At 40.7% G+C, this 17,897-nt stretch overlaps 2 protein-coding genes across 3 annotated transcripts; both read left to right on the plus strand.

The window, feature by feature from the left end:
* Positions 1-4: 4 nt before the first annotated feature.
* Positions 5-14,233, plus strand: rnf150a (ring finger protein 150a). 2 transcript variants are annotated; one of them, XR_011036884.1, is made up of 8 exons: positions 5-784; positions 7,320-7,570; positions 8,626-8,697; positions 8,797-8,879; positions 9,025-9,121; positions 9,242-9,446; positions 10,988-11,166; positions 11,765-14,233. XR_011036884.1 is itself a non-coding variant. In XM_068321043.1 (7 exons), the coding sequence occupies exons 1-7, from the start codon at positions 331-333 to the stop codon at positions 11,104-11,106; spliced, it is 1,281 nt and encodes a 426-aa protein (XP_068177144.1). In that variant the 5' UTR covers positions 5-330; the 3' UTR covers positions 11,107-14,233. The 2 variants fall into 2 exon arrangements, 1 of the variants encoding a protein (XP_068177144.1); XM_068321043.1 differs by having other exon boundaries at positions 10,988-14,233.
* A 1,526-nt stretch (positions 14,234-15,759) lies between these two features.
* Positions 15,760-17,897, plus strand: LOC137599849 (aminoacyl tRNA synthase complex-interacting multifunctional protein 1-like). The gene is made up of 4 exons (XM_068321044.1): positions 15,760-16,212; positions 16,548-16,744; positions 16,840-17,008; positions 17,436-17,897. The coding sequence occupies exons 1-4, from the start codon at positions 15,840-15,842 to the stop codon at positions 17,600-17,602; spliced, it is 906 nt and encodes a 301-aa protein (XP_068177145.1). The 5' UTR covers positions 15,760-15,839; the 3' UTR covers positions 17,603-17,897.

Raw genomic sequence — 17,897 nt, forward strand, 5'->3', positions numbered from 1 at the left:
TTACATGATTTATTAGGGTTAGTTTCTCCACACGCCACGGGGTGTCAGAGGCTCCACCCTCCACGCCCAGGTCACGTGCTGACGAGCGTTGAACCAATCCGGAGCGAGGACAGCAAAGTAACAACACAGACTCGTCCTGCACGGAGCGTGATTGAAGTCCACTCCTGCGCATCAACTCCTGTGACAGTCCGTCCGCGTCTGCTGGTGGGTGACGGTGATTATTATGACCGGTGAACGTCTCCACCTGAACTCCCTGTGAAAGGCGGACCCTGGCGGGAGAGGAGAGACCCGGAGCCTGACAACACATCCCGAACCAGCCCCACGTTCGCCATGGCACCGTCTCTCATCCGAGCTTGCCGCAGTCTGGCTCTCTCGACGTGGCTGCTGTCGTTCTGTTTCGTGCACTTGCTGTGTCTGGACCTCACGGTGGCGGAGAAGGAGGAGTGGTACACCGCCTTTGTCAACATCACCTACCGGGACCCCGTCACCTCGGAGGTGAAGACGGAGAAAACCGAGTGCGGTCGCTATGGCGAACACTCGCCAAAGAAAGAAGCGAGAGGTCTGGTTCTGGTGCCGTCCCTGCCTCAGGACAGACAGGCGTGCGACCCGAACGTCAGGTTCCCCCCCGCGTCCTCCAACGACACCGTGGTGGCGTTAGTGGCTGCGGGGAATTGTACGTATCGAGAGAAGATCCGGAATGTTGCACACCTCAACGCGTCTGCAGTTGTCATTTACAACACAGGCTCCATCAACGCCAACGACACGATCACGATGCCCCATCCAGGTAGGAGGCGGACGGTCCATCACGGGTCCGGGGGGGCTGCGGGGGTCGAACCTGTTGCTGCTTGGTGATGGAAACAAACTGAATGAGTTTTCTTTTTTCTTTTTTTAAATTCCCTGCTGGCAGCCTTTCTGATCAGTGAGAATCAGTTTAAGAGAAAAATTGTTAATACTTTAAAGCAGTCTGTAGTTGTTTGTTTGTTTGTTTGTTTGTTTGTTTGTTTGTGTCTACGCCATTGTGTTATGATAGGACAAAACCTGGACATTATTCAAAGTATTGTGAACAGGGTGCAGGTACCGAATTCTTGAGACTTCTGCAATACCATTTAGTCATTTCTAAAAGAACACTCAAGTTCTCCAAACACAAACAGTAGACAGGTTAAAATTTTGATGACGATCATAAGAAATTGTATTTTCTTTTCTTTAAAAGTAATGAGGGACTAGAAGTATGTTGGATGTTAACCTTTCATTGTCAGTGATTGATAGTAGTACAGAATCTGACATTTTTTAATCCATGCTGTTTAATCCATGAATGTTGACCACAAAGCACAATCTTTATTTTCTCAGTAATCGAACTGTAAATATACATATATGTAGATATATGTATATGTACACAAGATTATTATTATAGCAATTTAGAGTCACCAATTCACTAACATTATATGTTTTTAAATTGTGGGAAGAAGTTGGAACACCCAGAGGGAACGCTCGCTGTCACTGGGAAAATAAACTCGTAATCATTCTAACCATGCTATAAAAATTTTGGAGGCAAACATGGACTAACATTTCAACAGTACAGACAAAAATTCTTACAAGGAAGAAGAAATCTATCCTCCAGGCTTTTGATCCTGCCCAAATTAAATGATTGCTCAGTGAGTCTAACTAAATTATGACTTTACAACTGCATAAATAATATGATTATATAACATTTTGGCAATGTTGCTCACCTGGTTTGGACAGTTTTTGATCATACTGTTTTGCTTTCAGAATGTTATTGAATTCTGCTTCTTTTTTGCACAAAATTAATTGCTGTCAGAACAGTCTGGATAATTTGCTAAGAACAAACACTGCGGCAGCAACAGTGAAGTTGGGCGGTGTGTGTTCATGTGTTTTAGATCAGTAGCTCTGGAGGGAGGCCTCAAGGAAGGGTGTGAGATGTTTTTTGGGTTGGATGCTTTCCAAATCTAGCATCAGAGAAATAAGAAAAAAACCACATATGTAGATGTTGAGTACAGATAGGTAAATATGAAGAACCTAAATGTATTTTTTTGACAAAAAGCTTAACCATCTTGAGCAAGCAGAGCTTTGTTTCCACTTGTATTTCCATTGGAAATGAGAGCTACTTTTCATAAAGGTGTGGCGTGCCGGAACCCCATACCTGACCAGACAATGGCTCAGTGAATGGAGAGCAGTTCAACTTAAGGGTCTATACAGAAAACAGATGTTCAAACAAAAAGTGTTGATAAGGACATAAAGGCCTTTTATTGCAGGATGTTTCACCAGGAGCGTGTTGTGATAAGCGTACTCTATAAAGCTATACAGAAGCTCTAATAGTTTTCATTAAATTTACTCTGGTGATGAACTCAGAGAATTATCACCACCAGACTATTGTTTATCTTAACTGTAGTAAGTGGTTTAGGGTCTTTCAGCGTATTGTTTTTGTTTCTGTATACAGTTTCTGTACTCACAATATTGTCCGAGGAATTGCTTGAGGGCCAAGAAAGCAAATAAAGGTGGTTTTTCTAAGTGCTGTGTAAATGTGAACAGAGGCAGGCTTTTGCTAACTAGTTTGTCTTATCAGGTGATTTTACCCTAAAACAGGGTTGTTTATGGTTTCAACTTTCTTAAATTGTAATATTAATCATGTCTGTTAAGTGCAGATTGTCTGCAATGGATTTTTTTCCGTTAATGTATTATTTGTACTCAAGCTAAGGTCAGGCAGATTGTCTGCCAAAAAGGTCTGCACTAGTCGACCATTAAACATCCTGTGTTTTTCTTTGATTGTCGGAGTAGCAAAGGATCCAGTTTCCACGTTGCCGTACCTTTAGTGAAACATGAAAAGCATTAGTCTATTTTAAAGACTTGCCCTGCTTTGCACTGTGACATAAATATTAGTTTCAGCACTTTAGGAGACAAGAAGCTGCCAGGAGAGGTGTAATGAAAAGCTTGTAGAGAGGAGGAAGATAACAATGGAGCTAGGGGTACTGAGTTTAAATGTAATGGGCCAATGATAGAATGAAACACCTTTCTTTCCAGAACCAACACAACTTGGCTGCTAAGAGCCAGAAAACTCTCAAGACCTTGCTTTATTATTTAAAGCTGAGCAGCGTAAATGTCATCCTTGTACCAAACATCGGTCGATTTTCCTGTGTGATGCGTGCAGAAGTAAATGAGTTATAAGCGCTTTGACATCACTTCATCTATCATTATTACAATACAATATGTTACTGAGGTCATTACTGTTGCTTAGTTTAGCATAAAGACTGGAAACACAACTTTTATTTACTGGGGAAGTATCACTTTGATCCACATGTACAAAACACGAACGTTTAAGTTTAAACATGGGAAAAAACCTCAATAATTTGGCCACAGATGTTCACAGCTTAAACTACATGCAGGTGTGACTGTTATTATACACGTATGACCTTTTAAAATGTTCAGGAGAAATAAAAGAATATGACTTCATTACTTTTTCCATTTCTATGCAGCATTGTATTGCAACCCACCTCTGCCAAGTTCTGTGTCATCGGAGGCCCTACAAATGTTGAAATGTTGTGTGAGCTTACGTTGTGGTTGCTTTCTTTAACTTCAAGTAATGGACCATAAAACTTGCAGTGTTTCATTTTGGGCTGCCATGATTAGTCAACTGGTCACAATTATTTTGATTATTAAAACTGTCCACAGCTAATTTAATAATCATCACATTGTTTGTTTTTTTAATCTGTTTTTCCCTCAAAACCACTGCTGCACCTTCCACTGCCACTTTTTCCTTTCTGTCCTTGACACGCATGAGCAGTAATGGGGTGAGTAATCGGGGTGAGTTGTGATGTCACCTTAAGTTATACTAGAAGGACTCTGCTAGAGATCTAGAGATCTTCCGATCTTCTCTTGCCAGCTACCTGGCAAGAGAAGTTTGTGTGCAAGGCAATGTCTGCAAGACAGAACTTGCCTAGTGTAGAACTGTCATATATAGAACAGTAATGGAATTTAAATGACCTCAAATGGTGATTATAGATTGAAATTTAATATTTAGTGACATACGAACAACTTCTCAGAACCAATTATGTTCATATGTTGAGGACTACCTATATTTGGATTAGTAGTCCATTTTATAATGAGATTGTGTGACAGAATTTTACTCTCATTGATCATTGCTTAACAAACCAACTAGCTGCTGGCATTCCAGATGGAATTGTAAAGGCTTCTTGCTGCTACGACCTGTGTTTTACAGCTCCCAGTTATGGGTCACATCCTGCCCTGGCTGAGAAGCAGAACTGTGAACCCCCACATCACACCTTTGTAGTATTTGTAGAGAACAGAGAAGTGTAGTAGAGGCACCACACCCCTGCCCTGAGCAGGCTCTGTGAAAGGAGATTATGTCAAAGTTGCCTTTTGATCAGTTACTAGGCTAGCTGGTGTCAGTCTTACTGCTAAGCTCAGTCAACGTGCTGCTAGCTTCCCCTAAGTGTTTCACTGCAGGTACGAGAGTGGAGATTTCAAAAATGTCAACTTCAGTTAATAAGTGTGAGACTCTTTTCCTCACCTTACTGTGTTGTCTGCTTTGTGTACCTGTCAGGATTAGGTCAGTACGTGGTCGATACCAAAGAGGTCACCAGCTAAGTCTGCTCTAATCTGTGCCTCAGTGTTATAAACCTGGTGTCCACTACTTTATCTCATTCAGTGATTATTCCTCATTCCTCCCCACTTCCACATTTTTTAACAAGTTCATCCTCAGTGTCACACGGTGCCCTCTTATTATAGCAGCAGCTATTTTTGTCTGCTCTAACTGCGTCACAGCCAACAGAAAAGGGAGCTCAGACTCGAGGCTTAGGGAAATCTTATACATCTTCTGGTGCCTTTCCTTAAGGCTTCTGATTCTGAAACTGGCCTTTATGAAGGCATTACAGGTGAATGAGGCACCCCCAACAAAGTACTATCTACCAAGGAGGTGATGTTTTTACTGTCTTCTTTTTGTTGGTTGGTTTGTCAGAAGAATTTCACAAAAACTATTCCAATGAATTTTGTGTAACTTGGTGTGAGGATGGTGTTGGCCCAGAATAGAACCCATGAAACACTGGATTATGAACGTATGAGGGCCTTTCTAATTAAAGCTGCATCAACGACAAAAGACAATAGATCATCCTCTTTCTCTTGGACTGCTATACCAGATTTTTGCGTAGTTTGCACACAGTGCTCTCAGCAGAATATGTGTGTTTACTGAGCTGGGTCAGTACTCACAGGGGAGTCTGACACTCCTCCAAGGCCCAACCTATCCTCTCCTTCAAACACCTACAACAATTAGCCATGCAAAATGTAGAGGACATTGAGGGCCCCCACACCATATGGTCACGCGTTATAAAACCAGGACAAGAATGTGCACAGCTCAGGTTACATACATGAAAATATAGGTTTAAAAAACACTGTGTTACTGATGAGTTGTGTCACATGGAGTCTCATTAGTAAGGTGCTGTATTTTTTAGTCCACCTATTCAGCCACTGTAATAATAGGTAATAAGAAGGCAATAAATCATTAAAAAAAGAAGAAGCGTTAACGTTTGAGTGGAAACCACCTTTGTGTGGCTCTTGTCAGGAATGGCTAAAGCTATGCAGAGGATGACATGAAGTTTTGTGCAACCATTTCTTCCATACCCATCATCCATAATGAAGAAAAAGAGCATTTGTTTGTTAATAATTTTACCTCAAACTGATAATTTTACTGTTGCAACTACATTAATCATATTCATTTTGTTCAATAACTGCAGGTGTTTGTTTGATTTTAAATAACTTCTGCATATGCATGGAAATAATGCAATTCCAAGACAGGATTTCATTGTGGCTTCACACGCCTAGTCATATAAAATACAGCAGCTGCAGATACAGAACAATACTATTACATACTGATTTGGGAGCATGACAAGCAATCAATTCTTGCAGTAACTCCTTGAAAATATTTTTTACTTAAAACTTTTCAGTCCCCTGAAAAGACACAAAAACATACTTTTTTTCTGTCCATAGTTCAACACAGAAAATGCTGTACAGATGTTTTGACAGTGCCTGTAGATTGTTACAGCTTTGTGTGTCTGGCATGCTGCACAGATGATGCTGTGGTGATGGCAGGTTGAATCATACCTACTGTTTTTGGTTACTGTTAGAAGACAGAATGCACCGCAGGGACCTGGTGTCACTCCGTGAGGCCAAAAGCAGGCGGCAGAAGGAAGTAGATGTAACTGACTGTTGTTGTAGTTCTTGGAATTACCAACCTGCTATAGTGTGACTTAGAGAGTAAAGCCTCCCTCATTATGTCTGGACACTATCATTCATGCTCTTTAATACAGTCATAAAGTAAAAAGAAGCAGTGTTGCTTCTACGCCGTTTTGTCTTTGTTGCAGACTGTCAAACGAAAATGATCAACTAGACACATCATCTCTAAACTAGAATTACTGCTTTGTGGACTTATGTCACTTTGTTCCCATCAAGTTATTTTAAATCCATGTCTGTTCCGGACTTTTATAGGCCAGTGATGACTGACTTCCAAAAAGGTAATATGTTGATCACTATCTTGACTCCTATGGTTTAAATGAGTAATCATGAGAGTCAAAATAAAAATAAAAGGGCAATTCTTTTGGGATTGGAGGTTTGAATTCCTTTTTTTTGTAGATGGAACATTTGAACATATCCCTGTTAATTTTATTCAGCACCAAATGCTTTATGCACTGCAGTAATAGTATTTTGTCATCAGTGTGAGAAACTTTTAGTTTAGTTTGATAAACTGAATTCGCACAAATGTTGGAGTAATAACCTGTTGCTTTAGTATATAGATGCAGGAAATTAGTCTTGTATTCAACCATTACTTTCTTTTGTTTTGTTTAGTTGATTTAATTGATGATTTTACCAAATAAAATGTCTGGAATGAACATCAGGAAATAAAAATGTTCTGGAACCAAATAATAATTATCAAAAAAGTTGCAGCCAAATTTTCCTTTATTTATTAATTATTGCAGCTGCAGAATTCAGATAAACATACTGTATACAGTTTTACAAACATCTGTTAATTCATATCATTTTCCAATTTATTTAGCTTTTGGTAATCTTTCTGTAAACTAAATTTCAATGAATGCTGTTTCAAAGCTGTTCTCCCACAATAACTACTTGTGGGAGAACAAATATTACTCCTTAAAATCTGATTTCATGTTTTTAACTTCATAATTGTTTGAAGACATTCAAATAATCTTAAATCCATCTCCTCCGTGTGCCTTTTCTGTGAGGTGTTTTTCTAAGGTCGGTCAGCTGTTAATGTCTGACTGCTGTTTTGTGTGCAGGTACGGGCGATGTTGTGGCCATCATGATCCCAGAGGCTAAAGGTCGTGAGATTGCGACCTTGCTGGACAAGCACGTCATGATCACAGTGCACATCACCATAGGAACCCGCAACCTACAGAAGTACGTCAGCAGAACGTCGGTGGTGTTCGTCTCCATCTCCTTCATAGTTCTCATGATCATCTCCCTTGCCTGGCTCGTCTTTTACTACATCCAGAGATTCCGCTATGCAAATGCACGAGACCGCAACCAGGTATGAAAATGTACACCTTAAGTATCCGGTGAGGCTTTTCTGCTGTAGGATGGATACTGACTGTTTCATGATGCTGTATTCTAACCCGTTCGGTTGAAGCTCGCATTTTTCCACCTGCTGTGTGCTCTGTCAGGCGGTAAGGTCAGACATGGGCTGACAGCTGGCAGAACAGTGATGAGGCAAACCAGTGAACCATCAACCCGCTGCACTGTCTGGCCCGTTTGAACCCACAGTGTAAATACTCTTTATTGCTATGGCTTTATTATGAATGGCTGTTTCTGACGCTCTTGTGACGTCTACGAATCCATTCCTGTTATGATAGGGGCCGGTGTCGTGACGACCATTGTTTGTGTTCTCTCCTTCAAATTATGTTCATTTATGTTCAGTCATATTGAACAAATCTGCTCTCAATTTACTCCCAGGGTTCAGCAGTTAAAATGAGTTGGTGTGTTTAATAACTCTTATGTTTGCCTAACCAGTCTGTTAAACTGATGCCTTTTGTTCTGCAAATATCAATTTCCTTTAAAGCCAACAAACATATGCGTTATTGAAATGGATCAAATGTCCGTTTTCTTGTCACAGTGACAAAAACATCCATCATTTACACATTCTCTATTAAGAGACAATTATGAATTTGTCCAATATGTTGTCGCCCTTGTTTACAAGACACACTGGGATGGTTTTTTAGTCTGCAGGAAATCAATATATCTAAAAAGATATTTCCAGGCAGTTTCGGTCTCATCTTTAATACTGTATCTTCCTTACTATACTTCACCCATACAAACAGCGTGAAAGTTAAAGTAACTAGCTCACTGTGTGTACTCTGGATCCATTTGTAGGCTGTTTACCTGGTCTCATCGGTTTGCATAACATTAGGTGATGAAGGTTCTGCCTGAGTTGCTTGTTGCCTTGCGTTGGGTTTATTTAAATCTACAGAATCGTCTGTATTTGAACAGATCAATGAGATATCTGCATATCACTCATGTTTTTGACCAGTATTAAAAATTGACTGAGGACAGTAATCAAGTTTTGTTTTTGTTTTTTTATGACTGCAGAGACGTTTGGGAGATGCTGCCAAAAAAGCAATCAGTAAGCTACAAGTACACACCATTAAGAAAGGAGACAAGGTACATGATGGTCCCACGCCACAAACAGCAGCGGCTCTATCAATGTACTGTATAAAGATTTACACTGTTCTATTTGTCCACTGGTCTTCTGTGTTTTAGGAGACAGAGTCTGACTTTGACAATTGTGCAGTTTGCATTGAAGGCTATAAACCGAATGATGTTGTAAGGATTTTACCATGCAGGTACGGTTTTGCACGTGATCTTTTTTGAACATACTGAACTCTAACTGTAAGACTCTACCTCCTGTAGAGTCTTACCAATTTAATTTCCCCTGGGATTTGTTTGCAGCTATTTTATTATTTGTTTTCTGCGTATTTATTTTTTTAGACATGTATTCCATAAGAACTGTGTTGATCCCTGGCTACAAGACCACCGGACGTGCCCTATGTGTAAAATGAACATCCTCAAAGCTTTGGGAATCCCAGTAAGATCCTTTATTTCCATGCATATTAAAAAAAAATAATGTTAATCTGATCAGGATAAAAAATCTAAACATTCATCATATGCTTATCAGTCCTCTTAAGATAGCTTTTCCATGTTCCAGCTTAATGCAGACTGTTCAGATGAGATTCCTCCAGACTACGAGATGTCCGTGGGGGGTCAGCCCACCAACCCCATCAGTGGGGCAAGTGAAATCACAGTTAACGCAGAGAGCTCTGAGGCTCTGGATCCAGCGGGAAGAGCGGTAGGCCTCCAGCATCTCCTACCTAACTCAGAGACGGAAACTCAGAGCCACATCCTCGCTACCAGTGAGTAGATGTTGTACTTTCACAGCATGGAGTTAATGAGCTGACTTTTTGACATATTACTAACATGGGAACCTGTTCTTTAAAAAAAATGTGTGGGCCAGCATAAACATCTGCAATAAGAAGAAATTGTTTCTGTCTGCTTGGCCTCTAGAGAATTTCCCAGAGGGATCATACTGTATTTTTAAAAATGTGCTGTTTCTTCTTGTATAACCCTTTGGTGAGTTTGTCATTTCAGGGTTGAATAGTTTATTCTGAGGTTTAAGACCCGCAGCCACCTGATCAAAGCTCTGACGTTAGGATCATCCTTTCCCTTTATACAAACTTAAACCTAACCTAAAAACGATCAAATATTTGCAGTGTTGGAAAGTTGACCTTGTTCAAATACCTGACGGCTGCTGTTTTATGTGATGACTGATTAGGTCTACTTGCTTTTGACTTTAGCATATGATGCTGAAAAGACTGTGAGAACAGCGATGTTGCCGAAGATATAGAAGCAGGAAGTCACATGTATTTATAACACCAGTCCTACCTGTGGTTGAATGAACAAACTGGTGAAGAGTTTTATCTAGCATTCAGCACTTTCAGCGAAAAGACAAAAAGCAACAATAGAAAAACATCTTTCTAACTGTTTGGAAAAAATACAAGATTTGCTATTTTGTAGTGAAAAATGGAAATTCAACTTGGGCTATTGATGGGAAAAATCAATGAAATAAAAGAATATGTATAGCTTCTTAAGTTTTATGGTAACTACTAAATCTAAATACTTGGATGCAAAAAGAGTTTACTCTTGTGTTCTTGGCAAACAGATTGTCTCATCCAGAGCAAAATTTATTTTTTTTAAATCTTGGTACTGATTAAAATGTAAACCGGATGCAGTCAGTCCTGTCATAAGACCTTTGAGCTACAAGACGTTTAGATAGTGCCAGACGAGCAAACTGAGCTGTCAGGATTTCTGCTGCTGTGGTTTGGTAGTGATGGACTGCAGCTCAGGTGGTTGAATAGTGAGAAATTCTCATTATGGTATTGCAAGATTAAAACTATTCAGTCAGATATGTGTGGGATGTGTGCAGCCACCAGGGTGCAAACAAAAAGCCCTGATTTTGTCACTGCTTACTTGTTTGTTTAGACATGTGGAGAAAGGGGAGCTTGCTTATTACAGTCTTTTGGATTTTTTTCCCACACATTTATGACAACATATTACATGATTCTTGTCACAGCAGTGTGACAAAGCACGGGGGGCCCCTTGGTAGTTAGCCTAAATTTTACTGTTCAGCCCACAACTGTACTATTTTGATTCAGCCTCAGTTTCCTCACAGCCAGACCTCCAGCCGCAGCAGGCAGCTGTTTTCATTTGACAGGCTCATAAAAATTCACCAAATACAACCTGCTCAGCATGGAACAACACCACCACCAACGTAGGTCGTGAACATATTGATGCGCTTAGCAGCGAAAGAGCCAGAAGGCAGAATAATTTTTAAAAAAAACTACTTTAAACAAAAGACATGTCATGTAATGAATATCTTGCCCTTCTCCCCTCTCAGGTGAGCACCAACCTCCACTCAGCAGTGATTCAGAGACGTCCATCATCACAGGCGTGGAGATCGGCGTGTCTGAAGTCGACGTGTCTACTGAGCCAGAATACCAGGTGTCCAAATCCTGAGCCAAGCAGAACTTTCAAAAAAAGATATCACCAGGAAAAGAAGACAAAGAGCAGAACGGAGTGAGCAAAGGCCGCCAGAGGTCCACCACAGCTTCAGCAACCAGAAGACAGGACTTCTAGACTCGTCTTCTAGCTGTCACACCTCACCGTTATGTCAGTTTGGTTGTTATGGTGACCAGATCGGCAATCAGAGTCGTCTGTTCACACCTATAAACCAACTGACTTATGTACAATGTAGCCCTTTACAGTCGTGAAGAGATAAACTACTTTCTCCTCTGGCGACCGATGCTTACATCGTGAAATGACGTGAGCACAGGGGCAGCAGGCCTCCTTTGTTACCAGTTTACAGCTTTAATTACCATTAAATTAAAAGTTTTGATTTCTTGGTACAAGATCACTGCCAAAGGTACTTTTCCTATGATGGGATATAGCACGTTTTGAGCATACTGTGTATCAGCAGTCCCCAACAATTAATTCTTTAACATTGAATTTCTGTTATTATACTTTCAAAACCTGAAGCTTTAATTTCATTTCACCCAGTGGCACTAGAAGAGTTGGAATAGATGCGATGTATTTTATGAATTTCAAATGTAACTCCCTGATATTAATTTTGACACCTCAATTTCTATCCTTTTGTCCTCACGTTTGACAATCATAGCTTTCTACAAGAGGTTTGAAGTGATGTCAACCACTGCCCTTCTGAAACTGCTGCTGATCTACAAGTTATCACAACACAGAGTGCCGGTGATCACACCCCGCTGTCTGCCGAGAAGAAAATGTTCCTTTTTCTAATTGCTGCTAAGTACAGCTGGCAGTTGTCTCTACCAAATCCTCTAGACAGATGTGTTTAGTCAGCCAATTTAATATGTAGCAACTGTTTGTGCCAATATTATTAGTAGTATTTTTTTTAAAGTGTGGGGTTCTGTGGCATACAGGAATCACATTGACGCTGTTCATAAAATGAAACCGAAGAAATAATCTCAAAAATGAATGCTTTAGTGGAAAAGGACGCAGCTATGTGTTTGTCTGTCGAGTCCAGTTGTTCCACAGTTGTGGACTGCTAACAAAAAGTGCTGGGACTAGATTCCCTTTAAGCAACACATATGCAGCCCTGTGTTATCTGGGTTTGAGGGTTTCACAATTTTTTTTCTGAAAGACTTGAGAAAAACATCCCAAAATATTAATCCTCTGTCAGCAAAAATCAAATTTCTGCTGGTTACGCTTCACTTTAAAACACCTGTTGGAAACATTTTCATATTGACTCCATGGATGCTTCATTATGTACATGTGTACAATGTCAGTACAACACTCTTTAGCCTTAGCTAATCTGTTCCTAAAATCTCACATATAAGGACGGCTGTCACACATGTTTTATTAGCGTTCAACAATAATAGAAAAGTAGGAATTCTAAAAGCGACTCTCATACAAAAGCCCTCATTTGGAATTGAGTTCATATTTTTATCATCATTGCTGAGAACACACATCACGGAGTAGCTCAATAAACACAAAGCACTTAAAGAACAGTTTTTTGAGTTGAGGAGAACATTAACTTAATGTGGACAGAGTGCAAAAACACAACGAAAAATGTATTTTTAAATGTAGACAGGGTCGTTTCCTATTGTGGCTGACTGTTCGCTCACAATTATCATCTTTTGCAGTTTTCCTACTTTTCCAGTTGTGTCAGTCCGGTAGGATCCGACTGTCGAGTGATTCAGTTTCTTCTCACATTCCTGCACTCTTGCACACTGATGAAGCACAGACCTACTGGCTGAGGCAATAGAACCAGTGGAATTTACTGGCCATTTTTCACTTCCAGTCATTGTTTCCATTATGTCCCGCAGCCACCTGGGACTCCGTTATATAACAGGCACGTCTGCACAATCCCTGTCTGATCCTTCATATAATGTAGGCACAAATTATTCAGCAGTTGGTTTAGGAGTGCCATTTTGTTTAAATGTATGTGAGCCTGTTGGTTATTGGCTGTAGCAGCTGATACCCATAGAGACCTTAAACTAATACTAAAGAATGTTGATTCTGACAGCAGTATGGAAATGTGATATACTGCAGGCAGTTGACCACAATCTTTCTTCATTTCAAGTTCAACACAATTAAAGTTTGCGGTAGCATTACAGAAGCATATGTGAATGTAAATTACTTTCAGAAGCACAACCGGTTTTACCTCTAGCTATTCGTCGATCTAAGGTAGAGGATGATGTAATTTCCACCAGCACAATATAGAGATACAGATCTTTATCATCCCAATTTGGACCTTCTGAGCCTCCATACTTCAACTGATATGGGTGAAAAGACAGCACAATACTACTCAACCCTCTTGCTTAATGTGCTTTGAATATGCTTTTATATTGACTCTTATTTTCCCACAAACGCTCCGTCACCGTCTGATTTTGTGGTTTGAGGTAAAAACGATCAGATAAAACAAAGTGCACTTGGTTTACATCAAGGCCTTCAATTGTGTCAGAATGATGCTTGATAGATCACGTTTGATTAACACCTTCTGTGAGACTAACCTGGAAGGACATCTCTCACTCTTGTCTTTTCACAGTGTTTGAGTAATGGTTCTCAATGGTATGAATAAATCAAAGGGACAGAAATGTTAAAACAAATTACCTGATGTTTATTAAATGCTTCAGGAAAGCTAAACAGTGACTGTGCTCCTTTTTAATCACTTCCAAGTAAAGTGGAGTAAAATTATTTTACTGTAGAATTTTGCTCTTACATGATGGAGCTGAAAGATAAAGTGTAACCCAACAATAATTAAGTTAATTATCTTGTTCATCAAGACTATTGTGCATTTCATCTTTCCTTCTCGTATTTCTTTTTTCTTTGGTGTAAACATTCCTATATTGCACTTTATTCCTCCAGTGAATGAGGACTGGCTTTACTATGTGACTTGAGGAGGTCTTTTATGTACCGCTTTGGAGAAAGAGGGCTCTAGTACAGTATTTTAAATGGCACATGGCTTGTTTGTGGCTAATTATATAATATTATGATCTTGCATCTGTATTGTGTATGTGTGTGTTGAGGGGGAGCAGTATACTGTACATTATACCCAGCCAAAATAACAGCGTTGCTATTTTGTATAATAAAAGAATTGCAAGTATCATCAGCAGCGTCTCTATTTCTTTCACCATGACAAACATTTGTGGGTACATCGACAATTATGAGTTATAAGAAATTGGAATCAGTTTTTACTTATAAAACATGATTATTTTACGTAAGTTCTGAACATGTGATGTGTGAATGTGACTGAGTTGAGTGGAGTCGTCTGGAAGTGGAAAACAGTTTCCTGCTCAGCAGACTAATGAACTGTTACTCCAATCTCTGACCAAATGTCAACTGTGTACGTAACACCTCATAATTCATTGGTCTGTGAAAAACCCTCTCTTAGCATTTGAAATCATGTGTTTGTCATCAGTAATTTATTAAAAAATTATCAATAACATGATTATCTGGAATAGCAAATGCAGTTGTGCAGTACATTCCATTTAATACCCCTACTGCTCATATGTGATATGAAAGCCACTTGAATGACTGAATATGCAGTATCTCTGCTACATATTGGTGACATTGTCATGCACGTGCCACCTGCTGTCACTGTGATCTAATACACATTGACTCCTTACAAACACTGTCTATTAATGATAAGAGAATGCATTTTTATTATTTTTTAATAATTAGAAAGCTCCAAACATTGGAAAATAAAAAAAACAACTGATGGAACATACAGTATGTCGGGCGAGTAAGACAAAAACTCCATGCTGGAGTTTGCAGTCTACCCACCTCTGTGGTGGACACAGAATAAAACATAATAAATGTGAAGTTTCTTCTAAATCATTAGATCTGTGTCATTGTGGTCAATGAGACAGAGATGAATCTCTTCAGTTCTCAATGGACTGTTTGATGAAAACTGGAGCATGGGGAAGATCAAAGTGATGAAGAGGAGGAAGATGCTCTGAATGGACACATTGTGTCCACCCTGACCATCCACAAAACCCTGGAGCACTCTGACTGCTTTTATGGTGAATAACAAGGCCATCTGACATCCGATGCAAGAATCGTGATTTGTTTTCAGACTCTCTTGGACTACTCACTTTGTTGAAAACTGTTTTGACAGAAACTGGATTAAATATTACGTTACAACCCATTTTTAAAATAGAGAGCTGGTTTTCTTTAATGAGTGGTGCGTTCAAATACAGTACCTGTTGATTGTTTCATTTCATTTCGTTGTCTGCCTCTTCATCCACTGTGGAGGGTCGCGGGGAGCTGGAGCCTATCTCAGCTGGCATGGGGCGTGAGGTGGGGGGGACACTCCGGGCGTGATGCCAGTGCACCGCGGAGCCACACACAAGGACAAACAACCATGCACACACTCACTCCTACGGGCAATTTGGGACCGGCCAATCAACCTGAAGCGCATGCTTTTTGGAGGTCGGAGGAAGCCGGAGAAAGCCCACGCAGACACGGGGATGTGAATGCAAGGGAGAGCGGGACTCGAACTCGAAACCCGCCGTGTTTTGAGGCGACAGCGTTACCCACTGCGCCACCGTGCCGCCCCTATTGATAGTACTTTGAGGACTTGAAATCATAGGCGTTTTCCATCCGGCAGGGGGCGATAAATAAACCAAATGGAAAGTATTGCCAAAAAACAAAACCATAGAAGAAGAAACAAGGAACTGCAGGATAGAACGCTATCTCCAAGTTGGTGCAGTATAATGGGCCGTCGCGGGGAGCTCAGTGACTTCCAGCGGGGAACTATCGTCGGGTGCTACATGTGTAATAAGTCGGTACGTGAGATTTCCACCCTGACAAACCTGCCGCGGTCCACGGTGAGCGCCGTGATTCTGAGGTGGAAACGTGGGGGGATCACGACGGCTCTGCCCCGGAGCGGACGACCGCACAAGCTGAAAGAGGAGCACCGTCAAGTACTGGAGAAAGTAGCGCTGGAAAGTTGTTTGCCCACGGTAAAAGCTCTCACCACCGAGTTTAACACTGCTTCCGGGGCTAAAGTCAGCGTAAGAACCGTACGACGGGAGCTTCATGAGATGGGCTTCCGCGGCCGAGTATGCACTTACAACAAGCCCATAGGTGAGGTCAGGGGCTGGAAAGAAGGACTTATCATTACAAGTCCAGTAGTACATGCCGGTTTTCACGTACCTCTCTCCCTCCATCCCTGAAATTGGTTTTCCAACCTTTTTTTCCCCCTTTCAATTACTGGAATATTCATCCAGAAACATGTTGATCCCCAATGTGCTTTCCAGCCACCACAATGGCTGCAAACTCCCCGACACATCAGCAGATTGTTAGAGCAGATTTCCATTCCATGAAGTATAAAGAAACACAGCAGTGGTCAAACATTTCGAAATCCATTTTGTTCATTTACAGTTATTTTAGGAGTACTTGTCTTTCTTTGATGTACACAGGAGGGAAAGAAGAGATAAACCAGGCGGATGAAGATGAAGCCGAGGTGGATGTGTCCCGTCTGGACCTGCGTGTTGGATGTATCGTCATGGCGATGCAGCTTCAAGACAACAGTCTTTGTGAGCTGCAGGTTGATATTGGAGAGGCTGTTCCAAGGACTGTAATCAGCGAGTTAACCAAACTCATACCTGTGAACCAGGTACAGTACAACAGCCAAAGAAATATAAATCTGTTTTTTATGAGTCACGCAATAAATACTGTCAAAATTATTTTTATCTCATGTCCTTCATGCAGATACAGAACCGAATGGCAATCCTGCTCTGCAACCTGAAGCCAGTTAGGATGAGAGGAGTGGTGTCCCAGGCTATGATCATGTGTGCAAGCTCACCGAACAAAGTGGAAATCCTCGATCCTCCGAGCGGAGCAGTGTCAGGGGACAGAGTCGTTTTCCGTGGCTTCCCAGGTACTCCTGTAGCACTGACATGCCCTCAAAGTTAAGAATTATTAATGCAAACATTGAAAATGTAACCAACATTCCCTATATAATAATTTACTCTGAACTCCATAGAGATAGGCGTGTTTTGTAAGTCAGAGCCAACATACTCTTTTTTCTTTTGAAAATGCGTGAACATGCATTGAGTTTCCACTTCTATGGTAAAACCACGTTAGGTGGATTTTTCGTTTTGACTGAGCCAGGCCGATCTCCTGTGGCTGAGTGGAAGCAAATCCCTACAGCCAGGTTTCCATGATCTTGGAATCCCAAGAGTCAATTCCCAGGAGTTATCTGAGAACATTTGATGTCAGTCCTGGACCGGTAAAGCCTGTACTTAGATGGATGAGTGGAGAACAAAGGTTTTTCCTAACGTACCCAACTGATTTCTTGATTGTAGGTGAACCAGACAAAGAGCTGAACCCCACAAAGAGGGTTTGGGAGCAGATTCAGCCGGACCTCCGGACGGACAGTCAGTGTGTTGCAACTTACAAGGGATCTGCTTTTGAAGTCGTCAGCAAGGGAGTGTGCAAAGCCCAAACCATGAGCGACGCTCAGATCAAATAAAATAAAAGTTGCTCCACACATATCAGAACAGATCTCTTCAATGGGATATGATCCAAAAAGATGTGTGAAATATTCTCATAAGAATGTAAGCTGCATTTTAATACCTATGTCCAACAATTTCATGTGATGAAAAGTAGTGGAGAAATGTTTGGCGCCCTCTGTTGGAATGATGTGGAACATTACTTTATGACATTTTGAAGTTGTGTATTTATTGAAGCATTTTGTTTTTCTGAATTAGCAAGAAGATGATCTTGTTGATTCAGAAAAAAAAAACCCAGAATAGTATTTTGCCATG

This window comes from Antennarius striatus, chromosome 8 (genome assembly GCF_040054535.1).
Source record: "Antennarius striatus isolate MH-2024 chromosome 8, ASM4005453v1, whole genome shotgun sequence".
Taxonomy (NCBI): Eukaryota; Metazoa; Chordata; class Actinopteri; order Lophiiformes; family Antennariidae; genus Antennarius; species Antennarius striatus.